General features: G+C 41.9%; 1 protein-coding gene across 2 annotated transcripts in view; it reads right to left on the minus strand.

Annotated features, from left to right (window-relative positions):
- Positions 1-596: 596 nt before the first annotated feature.
- The window catches only part of LOC138963086 (cholinesterase-like), a 36306-nt gene continuing 20791 nt past the window's right edge, over positions 597-16111 (minus strand). For both annotated transcript variants that reach the window (XM_070335092.1, XM_070335091.1), the window contains 3 exons: positions 15633-15992; positions 5345-5514; positions 597-2926 (listed from right to left, as the gene is read on the minus strand). In XM_070335092.1, the coding sequence (XP_070191193.1) occupies positions 2656-2926; positions 5345-5514; positions 15633-15992 (801 nt within the window). In that variant the 3' untranslated portion in view covers positions 597-2655. The remainder of the gene's footprint in view (positions 2927-5344; positions 5515-15632; positions 15993-16111) is intronic.

Here is a 16111-nt window from a genome sequence, read left to right on the forward strand (position 1 = left end):
TACCTTGATTAACTGTCAGATGACTCGGGATTAACCAATGTAACTGCCCAGTTCTGTTTTTTGCAAAGATAATAAAGCATTTTGAGAAATGTTCAGCATAACTGTGATTGCGGTGTGTGTGTGTGTGTGTGTGTGTGTGTGTGTGTGTGTGTGTGTGTGTGTGTGTGTGTGTGTGTGTGTGTGTGTGTGTGTGTGTGTGTGTGTGTGTGTGTTCGCGAGTGACAGAAAGTTACTTTGTCAATGTGTGTGTCAATGTGTGAGTGCGTGTGTCTGTCTCACTGAGTGTCTGAGTATGTGCCTATGTCCGTGATAGAGGTAGAATGTGTGTGTGTGTGTGTGTGTGTGTGTGTGTGTGTGTGTGTGTGTGTGTGTGTGTGTGTTTTTGTTCTATGTGGGGTGAATCACCAGCACTGGTACATTTATTTGCTAATGCGATATAATTCTCTCTTGTAGCTTAGTCGATGTTTATCAAAACAACACACAATAATAGCAACAACAAACAACAAGGTCACACACACACACACACACACACACACACACACACACACACACACACACACTCACACACGAATTTTACTTGTAGACATGACAGAAAATGACATTTCGCAGTTTCATTATTCATGCAAATACTTGATATATCAAAGATCAGTTTTTCAATTTAAATGTAAAGGAAACAGAATGAAACAAGAACGTACGCTTATATGACACACACACATACTCACGCGCGCGCACGGACACAGACGCACATGCACGCGAAAAAACACTCGGCGCGGGTGCGCACACACACACACACACACACACACACACACACACACACACACACACACGCGCGCGCGCGCGCGCACCAAATTAAACAAAATATATACTTAAAGGATATCTCTACAACTGTTTCGTTTGCCGCGTGTAGGTTCTCAATAAAACTTGAAGGTCAATTTGTATTGATCAATAAAAAGCTTAAAGGAATGATGTTTCCTCCTGCTGTGACCAAGTCATATTCTGAAAGTACTGTCTTACTCGACAATTTAAATGCAAAGTCTTTCTCGCGAAAACAGTTTAGCTCACTATCTCAAACCTGGCAAGGTGTTTTGGCAACAACAAAAATTGTATGTTTCTGGTAACATGGCTACAATAAATAGGGTAGGTAGGTAGGGGTTTTTTTTGTTTTGTTTTTTTGGTCAGGGTAGAAAATAACTATACAGTGACGCAAAGAGACTGGACTTACGGTACTATACAAAGAGCAAGATAACACATTACAAAACAAATGAGACAAAAGGGATGCGGGGTTATCCCCCTTGTGTCGTCTACCGTCTGTTACTTTCGTTTTGACGCTTTGTTTTTGTTTTTTGTTTTTTTACAAATGCAATATAAAAAAAAGTCTAGGGTCGGCGGAAAAAAACTAAGTAGGGTCGGGTGACCAGAAACATACAACTTTTTTTTGTTGGCCTTACATGTGATAAGAACATCCCTCTACTTGGGCACATACTAAGAAATCAACACCTTGACTGCAGCTCCCTATGCAGAGAGAAAATTGTTTGATGAATTATTTTCACAAATAACCACTTGCGCCCTCCAAGATATTGATTCTTCAAAATAGTTCTACTCTAACAGACGGAGAGCACCCAGACAGTTGAGTGTAGCTATGTATGCAAGTGGAGGGATTGCCTTATCGTCCGAGAACAGCCTAGCCATCTGACTGACATCGTCTATTACAGTTAGGTTTCATTCCCCAAAACTGTATTAAGCAGACGTCAAAGATTTGTTCCCTTTAAATTGACTTTATTGTTCATTACTCTATTATCCCATTGCTGGGAAATTCGGGTCACTTCCTCCCAGTGGAAAGCTAACAGCAACAAGACTGAGTCGCGCTAACCAGATGTGCGCGTGTTTAGGTTAACTTCAGCCCGGACCTGCATTTCTGGCAGAATAACCGAGGTTTTGTACGTGACAGGGGGTGGGGCATGGATACTTCTCTGATTCACCACATAAAGATGACCCGTATCCCTGTCCCGAAACGATCACAAGTCCAGTGACCCACCAATTTCAACGGGCCAGACTAACTATGCAAATGCAGTACACCAAATCAGTCAAGTCTTTGCTGGCTCAACGTCACAGCACAGTTTCTCTGGGTCCTGACTTCAACCCCCCAAAATGTGATCTAATACCTGTAATTACGTTCGCCGCAGTCTTACTTTCAGAAAACATGGTAATCTTGAACTTTAGCGTTGTAAATTCATAGAGCTCTCACAAGCCAGTGGCATCATTTTTGAGTCCCTGTAATCAAGCTAAAGAATATTTATCGTGAAATGAATTGACGGGTAGAGCTCCAAACTTAAGCAGAATCAATTAATGTGGTCATTTGATCGACAAAAAGGACGAGAAAATGCATACGTAATATCGACAGAGTCGGAAATAGTTGCCTCCCCTCATCAACATACTGGTTGAACAGATCTGCCTCCCCTCCTTCGAAAAGACAGCCTTTCCTTCTAAATCGTATGGCCGGTAACAAAATGCATTCGTACAGTTCCTCTGACTTGAAAGGTATCTAAAAATGACTTGTTATGCTTACAAGGGCAGGTCCTGCAAACTTGGAGGCTTAAATGCCTCTTAGTGAATTGTGAGCCGCTATGAATTAACAACGCTGAAGTTCAACATTACTCAAATCATAATCATCAACAAGAAAACGACCAAGCAAGAGCTACACCTCACACTGAATGATTCGTTTGACGTCAGACACTGCCACACGACAGAAGCGTTTCCCGGGGAAGACAGCACGTGTGGCACTTCTTCCGTCCACAACGCCATTTTGTACGCCTTGAGATGGGAGAGAACTCTCGGCGCGGGAGACACGAGTAGGTAGTCAGCTCCCTTGGATGTGTGGGGCGGCCACAGCGGCCAGTTTGTTGGTCGATCTGGACTGTTGGGATCACTGCCACAAAGAATCTGATTTAAAGGCATACTAACGCACTCCCGTGTTTACAAAGTGTAGTTTGCCCACAATCGATGTCAAACGCACCATAAGACCATACAAGGAACTTAGTCGATAAATATCGACAGGGGGCCGACAAATGGTTTAAATGGGAAATGTGTGTATATGGGTGTGGGTTTGAAACAAACAAACAAACCAACCCATGTGAACCCCGGGCCGCAGGCCTTCGATGTAGTGATTGAAAAAAAAGGATGTTCTCAAATGGTTCAATTCTCATTTGGTCTGATTCTCAAATGGTACCGGTATACTCCCCCCCCCCCCCCCCTGGCCGCAGGCCTAGGAGTAAAATTTTATAGACACTGACCTTCTTCCCAGGGGTCATTGACCCAGTTTTAGCTATGAGAGGTGGTTCGCCCAGAGGCTGTAGAGTATACTGGGGCGGTCTCTTTGATGTCTTGAGAGGAAACTTGGCCAGGGTAGTACATGCACCAGAACTGGTGGACACCAAGGACAAACATGAAATCGAAGCAGTTTGCTTTCAGAGGGAACGGTCGTCAGCAACTCAAACTTCTCTGTTTTCTTTTTTTTTTAAATCTGACTTTCTTTGTGGCCCCCTGACTCCGCCCCCCTCCCTCTGTAAGGACCCCCCTCCACAAGGACCGATTTTTGTCAACATTTTAAAGGTCGCTAGAGAGGGGTTCCACTGTATGACCTAACCGCTACTGGCAGACGGCCTCAATCTTCACGCGCAAAGACGAGATTAATAGGTGCTCGGTTTTGGTATTTTGAATTACATTACATTAAACCTTTGTTGGGTTTCATGGTCATGGCAACAGCCATAATAATATTACATGATGTATAATATCATATTTCAGCATATGTGAATTACATGTCATCATACTAAACTGTCATACATTTTTATTCCTACATTATTCTGATTGATCACAACCAAACCTACTATCATTGGACACATCCAAATGCAAGCGCCTGTTCTTGACAATTTAGATCAGTGCAATTTCCTGGGTCGGGCTTTGCCACAGACACTCACGGTTTGGCCTGTAGGTAAAATGTACAATGTATTTTCTGATTTGTGCACAAAAGCTTTTTTTCTTTTTTCTTTTTTTTAACATAACAATGTTTAATGTCACTGTATGTTTAAAAGACCATGGTCATATTTGTAAAAAAAATGTTAAATTAGAAAATAAATAACATTTTGGTTCATGATTTTTCCTACACCTGTGCTAAAAATAAGAAATAAAAATGTCGGGTATATAAGTCACTCAAATACAGATAGGTATGAATGGCTCGGTTTGAGTTTGTTGCAGTTGACCCTGCACAAAGCGACATATCATGTTTTTGTTGAACAATTTTGACGTCACCCCTCCCATAGGGTGACGTATTTCACAACTTCCTGTGTTACACAAACTCTGTGATGACCAATTTTGACGTCACCCCTCCCATAGGGTGACGGATTTCACAACTTTCTACAGATGAACAATTTTGACGTCACCCCTCCCATAGGGTGACGGATGTCACAACTTCCTGTGTACACAAACTGATGACGTATTTCACAACAAAATGGCGCTGCCCATGGTCAACCTCGAAACTATCCGTATAGAATGGGGGCGTCCTCGCCCCCATAATAATGACGATATGTCACCATGCGCTGACCATAATACATGCATTACAGCTTGTTCTAGCCTCTGAAAAAGTGAGGATGTCAACAAAGCCGCGGTGTTAGCTCCCTTGCATCAACGTTACATGTGTTGCCAAATCTATAAATAGGACCATCTAGATCAAAATAAAAATTCAAATATCTCAACATTTAAGGGCTCCTAGACCACAATATTTTGCAGGGAACTTAATTTAGTCTGTCTCCAGCTCTGGGTAAAGCAATTAGCGTGTATATTCATCAGCTTTCTATGCCTTTAAAGGCACTGTGTTTCCGTGTAAGCGATTCAGCTCTACATCTCAGATCTGTCCAAGCTTGTACGAGGGATACAACCATCTCTCCACAACCATCTCTCCACAACCATCTCTCCACAACCATCTCTCCACAACCATCTCTCCACAACCATCTCTCCACAACCATCTCTCCACTTGGATACATACCAAAATGGTATATCAAATAAAACAAGAGTTTCTGCAGTAACACCACCCCCCCCCCCCCCCCCCACACACACACAAAAGATTGGCATTTATTTTTTGACGTTATGGATGGACTCACGCATACACGGGTCAATTAAGGAACTGTATCTCACCAGTCTCGATCAAAAGAGACGCCTAGGTATGTTTGAAGGGCGCACTCAGTACAAGAAATTGAAGTCGTACCCAACATTGATACCACTCAGTGCAGAAACATAATTCTAATTAAAATTAAAATCATGCACTAAAGAGATTCATCGCCGCCATTCTCACCCTGTTTTTATGAAGTTGTAGAAAAGTTGCCGGAAGTCACGTGCAAGGCGAAGGTCAAGGTCTGTCACGTGACCATCAAAGCCCACAATGCTTGCAATGGTGGAGTTGAAGCCAAACAGATAGGCCAGGTCGTCTGTGTGACCCATTCCTACCACTCCGGGTCTTATCGTCTGCAAAATCAGAATTATGAGAATCATTACTAATAGTGTAAGACAGTACGCTAATCACAAGATATAACAGTGTCAGTGTTCTATATAGATGATCGAACGTGTAGCAAAGACCTGTACGCGTACCTGTAGATATTGCGTCACCCGTGACACACTTTTTTTCTCCAATGTTCCAAATCATACTTTGTTTTGCTCCCACCAAGACTGCAGATCTTGGCAAGCGCGTGACGTAAAAACTAGATTTGATGACGTAACAGTCGTACACGTTCCCGTATACCTGCTAAAAAGTACCACATCTAGATCGTGCTACTTCCACAAAGGGACGTCATCGCTCTAAAAACGGATAAGGATAAGATTTCATAATTATATTTTCTGTGAGGTTACCCCCATGGAAATTAGGGATGCTTTCTCACTGGAGAAAGTCAGCTGGCACACCGCAGTACGGCGCCAACTAATATTTTGTGTTTCTTTTTCGTGCATGCGCGTATTCATGTTTCCAAGCCCTGAGACTTTCGCTGTGAGCTTGGGATCATTATAGTGCGCATGCGTGCACACGGGGGTGTTCGGACACCGAAGAGAGTCTGCACAGAGTCGACTCTGGGAAATAAATTCTTTGCCGAACCCACGCCGATAGCGACAAATGGTTCTGAAGCAAGCGTCGTTACGCACCGAGCTTTATCCTACGTACGTGAGAAAGACACCGGCCGTGAGATAATAATCGTTGAAATCACATGTGTGTATATCATGTAAATGAGGTCATGTCAAGCAAGTCTGGCAGGGACCTGTTTTTCCACTGCTTATGATGCCAAAGTCACCGAGACAAACGTCACTATAGAAACAAAAATTGCGCTAATTACCCTCGATGAATCTTTAGAACTAAAACGTCACGCCACACTTTCAGAGTGACGTTTCTTTGCTTTGACGTAATAGATTGCAGGAGGCTTTAGAAAAGATCGAGGTTCCAAAACAAGCGTCTTCAATTTAGCTGCCTCGACTGCAAGACATTTTCAGTAAAATACATGTAAGTACAGTATGTGGGATAAACAGAATACTACATGGCTTGCTGTGTCGTACCAGATTTACACTCGTTGCTTTTTCCAATAGTGAACAGCTCGCTTTCGCTCGCAGTTAAATATTTTAAAAAACAACTCGTATAAATCTGTACTGACGACACAGCAAGCCATGTAGTATTCTCTATATATCCCCGGCCTGTTGTTATCTTTATTTTTGAGCGTCAAGGCCTCTTGGTTTCTTAGAGTAGGCATAAGCTTACTTGACTTGGCATCTGGACTGCCTACCTTTGTGTGGCGTCCATTCGAGCTACACAGTCTTTTTCTGCATGCGTCTATTCCATCCTGAACTCAGGTCAAAATGAGTTAAGTTCCCTTCGGGTCTCATTTATCCCTGACAGGATGCCTTTGTTGTCCTTCTCTGGAGAGGAAATCGATTGTTTACATATTTAGAGCTTTTCGTAATGTGTTATTGATATAAGCAGATTCGCGATCGTCGATAACGATTTTTCATGGTGTTGTGTAATTTTTAAATTTAGAAAGGAATTGTTATGTTAGACACTTTCAAGCGAGCTATCTTTGGCGGATGTATTTACTGTGCAAACAACTCTAAATATGGCAACTAAAAGTGTCACGTGATAATCAACTTTGTCACGTAATTATAACAAAATGGCTACGGAGCGGACGACTTTTTCCGTAACCAGTTGGGAGTGATGCAACAATATCACGGTCTCCTTCCCACAGCAGGCTCAAAATGTCGACTTGTTTTGACCTTAGAACGATGTCTTTATCATAACTGTGAAGAACAGAACAGAGATCACTGCCGAAGTCGGCCATTCTACAATCACGTTCGTCTTTCGTCTGTTATCAGAAACATTAGCGAAAAACATATGGGAGATAACTCTGTATTCTTATTTTGATAGTTTTCCTTTAATGCGCGTAGTAAGGCCTAAAAAAAAATAGGTGTGGTTACGGTAACCCGACCTACCCTATTTTTAGGGGCCGATCGGCCTATAACTTTTTATTACATTTGTCACACACAAAAAAAAAAAAAAAAAAAACGAGTGCAAAAAACGCAATGAAAGCGAAAGCGCCCGTGTCGCACACTTATTTCCCTGTCAAGTACTAGGTTTAATTTGTACACATTAGAAAAAAAAGTTTAAAAAAAAAAAAGTGATTGCCTACCTACCTACCCTATTTTTTTTGGCTATGTTACCGTAACCACACCTATTTTTTTTTTTTTTGGCCTAATGATCCATCCTGTCAGAGACACTGAGCGAGAGCGTGGACCGATGATTATCAGAATGGCGTCTATTCGTGTTTTTCAAGCCCTGGCACTTTTGCTTTGTTCTGTCTACTTTACACCACCCTAGGCGGATGCGTGTGGGTGCAGATCGTTGTCATAAGGTCGTTTTAGTTTAAAACAGATATAGAACTAGAAGGGATAATTATTCCTAAAATAGGTTGGTTTTAAATGAGATAGTGTCTAATTTATCATTCTTGTCCAAAGTTTTTGAAAAGGCAGTTTTGAAGCAGCTGTTGTCATATTTGAACACCCATGATTTGATCTCGCATTCTCAGTCCGCTTATCGGCCTTCTCACTGAACTGAAACAGCCCTACTTAAAGTAATCAGTGACATTCTGTCCGCTCTGGATGGTGGTGATGTGTCAGTGCTTACCCTACTTGACCTTTCTGCAGCGTTCTACACGATTGACCATGTCACGCTTCTCCATAGACTTCAGACTCTGTACGGCATCTCCGGTCCAGCGCTAGCATGGCTTGAGTCCTATCTCATTGGCAGGACTCAGGCTGTGCTTGTCGATGGCCAGATGTCTCAATCAATCAATCAATCAATATGAGGCTTATATCGCGCGTATTCCGTGGGTACAGTTCTAAGCGCAGGGATTTATTTTTATTTTTAATTTCTATTTTATGCAATTTATATCGCGCACATATTCAAGCAGCAGGGATTTATTTATGCCGTGTGAGATGGAATTTTTTTTTACACAATACATCACGCATTCACATCGGCCAGCAGATCGCAGCCATTTCGGCGCATATCCTACTTTTCACGGCCTATTATTCCAAGTCACACGGGTATTTTGGTGGACATTTTTTATCTATGCCTATACAATTTTGCCAGGAAAGACCCTTTTGTCAATCGTGGGATCTTTAACGTGCACACCCCAATGTAGTGTACACGAAGGGACCTCGGTTTTTCGTCTCATCCGAAAGACTAGCACTTGAACCCACCACCTAGGTTAGGAAAGGGGGGAGAAAATTGCTGACGCCCTGACCCAGGGTCGAACTCGCAACCTCTCGCTTCCGAGCGCAAGTGCGTTACCATTCGGCCACCCAGTCCACCCATGTCTGCTTCAGCCCCACTTTCTTTCGGCGTTCCTCAAGGTTCAGTACTCGGTCCCATCCTTTTCATCATGTACACTAAGCCCCTCTCCACACTGATTCAAAACCATTCTGTCTTAAATCAGTCTTTTGCATAAATCCAGTCCCCCTGCAGAGACACATTCCGCCATCCAGACCATTCAGACATGCATCACTGATGTTAAATCTTGGATGGTCGATAACAAACTTAAAGCCGGCTGAATGATCTTCTTCTTCGTTCATGGGCTTAGACTCCCACGTTCACTCATGTTTTAAGCACAAGTGGAGTTGTACGTGTATGACCGTTTTTACCCCGCTATTCAGGCAGCATACGCCGATTTCGGGGGAGGAATGCTGGGTATTTTCGTGTTTCTTTAACCCACCGAACTCTGACATGGATTACAGGATCTTTTCCGTGCGCACTTGGTCGTGTGCTTGTGTGTACACACGAAGGGGGTTAAGTCCCTAGCAGGTCTGCACATAAGTTGACCTGGGAGATCGAAAAAATCTCCACTCTGAACCCACCAGGCGGCAGCGACCGGGATTCGAACTCAAGACCTCCGGATTAGGAGGCCGACGTCTTACCACCACGCCACTGCGCCCGTCTGCTGAATGATGATAAGACTGAAGTCTTACTGTGCAAAAAGAAGAACACTACATTTCCCTCTCCCCAACCTGTTTCTGTTCAAGTAGGCAACACCGACATTCTTTTCTCACCATCAGCTAGAAACCTTGGATTCACCCTTTCATCTGACATGACCCTTAACAAACATATATCTTTAGTCTGTAGAGCAGCTTATTTTGAGCTTCGTAAGATCAGCACCATTCGCCACACACTCTCCTCTCAAACAACTAACACTCTTGTCTGTGCCTTTGTTCTTTCTAAACTTGACCACTGCAACTCTCTTCTCTCTGGCTGTCCTCTGTACCTCCTACATAAACTACAAAAAGTCCAAAACTCGGCAGCACGCCTCATTCTCAAAGCACGAATACGAGATCACGCAACACCACTTCTTCGCACACTGCACTGGTTACCTATTCAAGCCCGCATTGTCCACCCTCTGCTTTAACTTCTTTTCTGGCTCGTCTCCTGCTTACTTCTCTGAACTCCTCACCGTCTATTCTCCAGCAAGACAACTCCGTGCCTCTTCTGACTGTCGCATCCTTTCCATTTCACACACCAAAACTAAAACATACGGACAACGCACTTTCACTTTCTGCGCACCCAGACAATGGAATCCTCTCCCCTTTCACATCCGCCACTCTCAGTCACCCCAAGCATTCAAACGAGCACTTAAAACACACCTCTTCAAGAAATACAACCCCTGATTTTGTTTTCTCAATCCATCAGAAGGCTACATGTAGTGTATTTGTTGTTTTAGTGATAATGTGATAATGTATATAAACATCTAGGGCTGTTTTCAGTATTGTTGATAGCATGTTTTGTTTGATTAAGGGTATTCAGCTGGTATTTCCTTGTTTTCACTACCTATTTTATTCATGTTTTTATTACTTAGTTAGTGGACGAATTTTTTGTAATGTATGTGTGATGGTGTATGCTTTTAATTAAGCGTTGTTGACTATGAATGTAGATGTAAATGCTTGTATAACTGTGTTTTAATTTTAAATGTGTCAAGCGCAAAGAGCATAATTGTAAAGTTATGATGTTGCACTATATAAATGCTCATTTATTATTATTATTATTATTATTATTATTATTATTATTATTATTATTATTATTATTATTATTATTATACAGAATTGGGTTGCTTTTTTCCGTGGTGTTTGTGTTTTTCACTCCACTTTATGTACAATCAATCTTTTTGTTGCATACGGTAGAGGAATATATGTCCTTGGTATCCCTATAACTAGTTTAAACAAGAAAAATAACAGACTCAATAAAAAGGTTTGCACCAAAACGCATCTGCCTTATAATTATGATAAGCAGTATATAACTGAGGGTCTGTACAAAGTTTACTCTGAGAAACAAATCCCCCGCCATGCCAACACTTGGGAAGTGTTGTTGTTGTTGTTGTTGTGGTGGTGTTGTTGTTGTGGTGGTGGTGGTGGTGTTGTTGTTGTGGTGGTGTTGTGTTGTTATTGTTGTATTTAATCCAGACACGCTCCCGTCTGAGCTATGTCCCTAACTAGACGGCAGAGATAAATGTACATGTACTATAATTCCAAAAATATCAATTTGACGAACGTAAAGAGCAAACAAACAGATAATAACAACAACAAAACCCATACACCGAGCTAATCTATTTTTCGTAGGCATTTTTCAGTCATCATAATTACTTGGTTCGCGGAGAGGACAGTTATTTTCGGATCAGAAAACCTCTAAGTGCCCTGACAACTAAGATATCATCTCTCGCGTGTTCATTTTTATTCGTGTCAGTGTCATCATTTCTCTCACATTTTTATAGTTCTGTATTGTCAGCTCTTTGGGAAATAGCCCTTAAAAGGCAACCAAGCAAACAAACAAATAATATCGTTCAGTCCATGCTTGCAATTTTTACAAAGCTGTACTTTGACTCGAGACAAAAACAAGAAAGAAAAATTCAACAGTTTTGCAAGGCCACTGACAAAGCCTATAAATCACTTAATTGCGGTAATCGTGACGTCATTACTTCTTATCTCGTCACGCGCTCATTATCTCGTGATGTATAGCACGTGATCTCGCTTTTAACTATAGAACACTGAAAGATCCCTGCATCACGTGTTGGACATTCGAGTTTCCGGAGTGTGTGTTCTCTCGGTTTAAGCTTAAGGGGCTTCAGTCCAAAATCAGTGAGGCAGGGGTACTGGCATCTTGAACACGCGGCCAGTACAACTGGCCTTGACACGGAACGATTCAAAGGGGGCAATCTCAGTCATCTGAAAGAGGGAAATCCAAACGCAATCCGCCTTGTTCGATTTTATGGGCTTGGACGATAGAGAAAAATAAGAAAAGCAAAAGCTGGAGTCCAGTCTGGACGAAACTGCTGTCAAGAACGCAGAATTGATTTTTTCTGAGGTTTTTTTTTTAGCCGTAAGCGCCATTTCTCATTTCGAATTTCTCATAACTGCTATTCACAACATGCGGCCGCAGTGAAACCAACAAAGGGGCCTCACTCGAGAAGAGTTTCCTGCTCCGATAAACATGGCGCTTACGGCTAAAAAAACTCAGAAAAAATCAATTCTGCGTTCTTGACAGCAGTTTCGTCCAGACTGGACTCCAGCTTTTGCTTTTCTTATTTTTCTCTATCGTCCAAGCCCATAAAATCGAACAAGGCGGATTGCGTTTGGATTTCCCTCTTTCAGATGACTGAGATTGCCCCCCTTGAATCGTTCCGTGTCAAGGCCAGTTGTACTGGCCGCGTGTTCAAGATGGGGTACTGGGGCTGGGCTGGTGGGGGGTCTGGGGCCCAAGTTCCTCTAGATGCTTGCCTCATCTTCAAGGAATACAATTATTTGACATCCCATAATAAGCTTACCAACTGCGTGTCTCCACTCGTACTTCCCACTGGGCGTCTATAAAGCCAGCTTGCCTAACCTTCAAGAAATACAAGGAACTTAGTCGATAAATATCGACAGGGGGCCGACTAATGGTTTAAATGTGAAATGTGTGTATAATAATGGGTGTGGGTCTGAAATGAAGTTAGGTAGTAGTTAACATTTGTTTTGAATAATTATTGGTATTTTGACAATGTGGGTAGCATGGAAATGTAAGCATTTGAATGTAAGTCTTAGGTACAATTGTACCCAGGAAGAGAGACCAGAGATAGGAGTAGGTTGCAATAGCTTGTGTGGTCTTTGAGTTTTGTTTTTGGAAAGATATTGTTAAAGAAAAAGAAGACAATTACAGTAATGCAATATTTATTGTGAAAACCAACGATTGTACAAAGAACATGTGAAGCAACATTATGTCTATGATGATGTGAAGAAAATTAGTTATGATTTATACTATTATTATTTAGACTTGAGACTGACAGTGTTGTGACGAGCGTTGGCTAATGGAAACGAGTGTGTAGTTGTGGTGTGTGTGTGTGTGTTTGCGCGTTGGTTTGGATTATGGGTGTAATTTGTAAAACAGATGTGACAGTAATAATGGAGTTCACATCAGTGAGGTTAGTTTGAAATGGAACACACGCACGTTTTTGAAAAAAACAATATGAAATTTTGAACCATGAGATCTTTATTAAATAATAAACTGAACATCAGCAAAACATCAAAGCAATTATTAATAAGGTTTGAAAAGCTTGACTTACTATGTTAAATAGTGGATTGAAGGCTGAAAACGTCATTTACAAATTACATCTGAGATAGGGAGGGCAGGTGGGGGGAAGTGCTGAAAGTGTGGGTGAGAATAATAAAAAATAAAAAATGCTGAGTGACAACAGGGAGGTTAAAGGCTGCCCTTTTCGTAGCGTTCATTAATTAATTCCTATTGTTTACATGTGCCAATAATGTTATAAAACTGTACCTAAGGGGACATAATAACGATTGGCTGTAGCTTTCGAACACAGAAAAAATTATTTCAGTATTGCAAAGTGGTTTTGATAGTGTCGAATGTAAACAGAACAGTCTCAAAGTGAAAGTGGATGTTTTCCGGAAATTGCGAAGTTAACAAGAATACCGGCAGAAAAGCGCGCTTTCCTGCTTCCCCACAATACGCTACCGCACTAATCTGGCGTGTCAATATCACTACGTTTTGGACGTGGAAGGTGAGCGATTTCCTTCCGCTCTCAGCTAATTCAAGAAATCACCCCCCTCCTAGGTACACGTGCACTCAAGTTAACCTCTGCTTTGACCTGTGTGCCAAGAGTCAGATGAGAGAGAGAGAAAGCGAGAGCGAGAGAGAGAGAGAGAGGAGAGAGAGAGAGACACACACACACACACACATAGACAGACATAGAAAGACAGAAGCGGAGAGACTCAGAGGGAGACAAAGACATACATACAGAGAGAGAGAGAGAGAGAGAGAGAGAGAGAGAGAGAGAGAGAGAGAGAGAGAGAGAGAGAGAGAGAGAGAGAGAGAGAGAGAGAGAGAGAGAGAGAGAGAGAATGTAACTGATCTCGTGAGAACGGTTGAGGCCTTGCAAGGTTTTGACGGCAACAATAATTATTGTAGTTCTCTAAGACTTTATTTCTGTTTGATTTGTAATATGTTGGGAAGACATATTTATCAATTGATCAACAAAATACAACATAATACAAAACGACACAACATTGTTAAAATCATTATTGGCCAACGTTGAACGTTTACGAAGGCCTCAATCTTCCCGCACCGTAGACCAGATTAATAGGTGCTTGATTTTGGTATTTTGATTTACATAACATTAAACCTTTCTTGGGGTTCATGGTCATGGCAACAGCCATATTAATATTATATGATGTATGATTTTATATTTCAGCATATGTGAATTACATGTCATCATACCAAACTGTCATACATTTTTATTCCTACATTATTCTGATTGATCACAACCAAACCTACTATCATTGGACACATCCAAATGCAAGCGCCTGTTTTTGACAACTTGCCATTGATCTAAAAATATATTTTTAGATCAGTGCAACTTGCTTGGATCTCTTGTTTGGCCTGTAGGTAAAATGTACAATGTATTTTCTGATTTGTGCACAAAAGCTTTTCTTTTTCTTCTTTTTTTTTAACATAACAATGTTTAATGTCACTGTATGTTTGAAAGACCATGGTCAAATTTGTAAAACAAATGTTAAATTAGAAAATAAATAACAGTTTGGATCATGATTTTTCCTACACCTGTCGGCTGAAAATAAGACATAAAAATGTTGGTATATAAGTCACTCAAATGCAGAGTAGTGTGAATGGTTTGAGTTTGTTGCGGTTAACCCTGCACAGTTCGGCCTATGATGCTTTTGTTGAACAATTTTGCTGTCACCCCTCCCATAGGGTGACGTATGTCACAACTTCCTGTGTTACACAAACTCAGTGATGACCAATTTTGCCTTCACCCCTCCCATAGGGTGACGGATTTCACAACTTTCTACTGATGAACAATGTTGCCTTCACCCCTCCCATTGGGTGACGGATGTCACAACTTCCTGTGTACACAAACTGATGACGTATTTCACAACAAAATGGCGCTGCCCATGGTCAACCTCGAAACTATCCGTATAAAATGGGGGCGTCCTGGCCCCCATAACAACTCTTCCGCAGCCAATGGAAACCCAGACATAGTTGTTTCCCGAACAGACGATGTTCGGAAATAACTCTGTCAAGTGTTTACTATGAGTTGTGGAACAGTTGCTTTCCCTTGTTTCCATAGAAACACTGAGGCAAGCCTACAAAGTTAGGTGTCGCTTGCCTCGGTCTCTTTCTATGGAAACACACGGGAAAGCAACTCTTCTTCAGCCCACAACTTGAGAAGAAAAAAATCGGCGAAAAATGTTTGTAGCAAATGCTCTCAAAAAGGTCTGTACCAATCATTATAACAATCCGTTCGGTAGTTTTTTAGAAATGCTTTTCACACACACACACACACACACACAAACACACACACACACACACACACACACACACATACACACACACACACACACACACAAACACACACACACACACACACACACACACACATACACACACACATACATCGGGAGACAAACCTCGCTCTTCGCTCTTGTTAAAACTTTCAGTCATAACTTGACTGAATGTAAAAACGACAGAGTTATTTCCCGAATTCGTCAATAAACCCACGTCTCACCTGATGGTCGAAATAGTACAGGAAGCTGGACTGGTACACGCAGAACTGCCTGAGGTACCTCACCGTGCCCAGCACGAAGGCTTGGTCCCCGAACACGTCCCACACCTCTCTCTCCCCCACTCTCTGTCCAGTGGACTCGTCCTTGCCATCAAGGTAAGCACACTCCAGACTGCTCAAAGCCTGGGAGTAGGGGAGTTGGGTGTAGGTGTCCGTGTTGACCTCATTCTTGGTCGGGTAGGCTAGCTGCACGAGGTCGGGGTAGGCCTGTTTCAGCAGTGTTGGTAGGAACTGCTGTTGGTGGAATGTCCGTTGCGTTATGAGTTCGTCGATGTCCAATATGTATCTGGATATTCTGGGTACCTGGGATGAAAAAAACCAAGTTTGTGAAACCCAAAATGAATTCAAATAAACAAAACAATCATCTCAGTTGGAATCATCATACAGATTGAATATGCCTTGATGCACTGGTCAAGGCATGT

This window comes from Littorina saxatilis, linkage group LG3 (genome assembly GCF_037325665.1).
Source record: "Littorina saxatilis isolate snail1 linkage group LG3, US_GU_Lsax_2.0, whole genome shotgun sequence".
Taxonomy (NCBI): Eukaryota; Metazoa; Mollusca; class Gastropoda; order Littorinimorpha; family Littorinidae; genus Littorina; species Littorina saxatilis.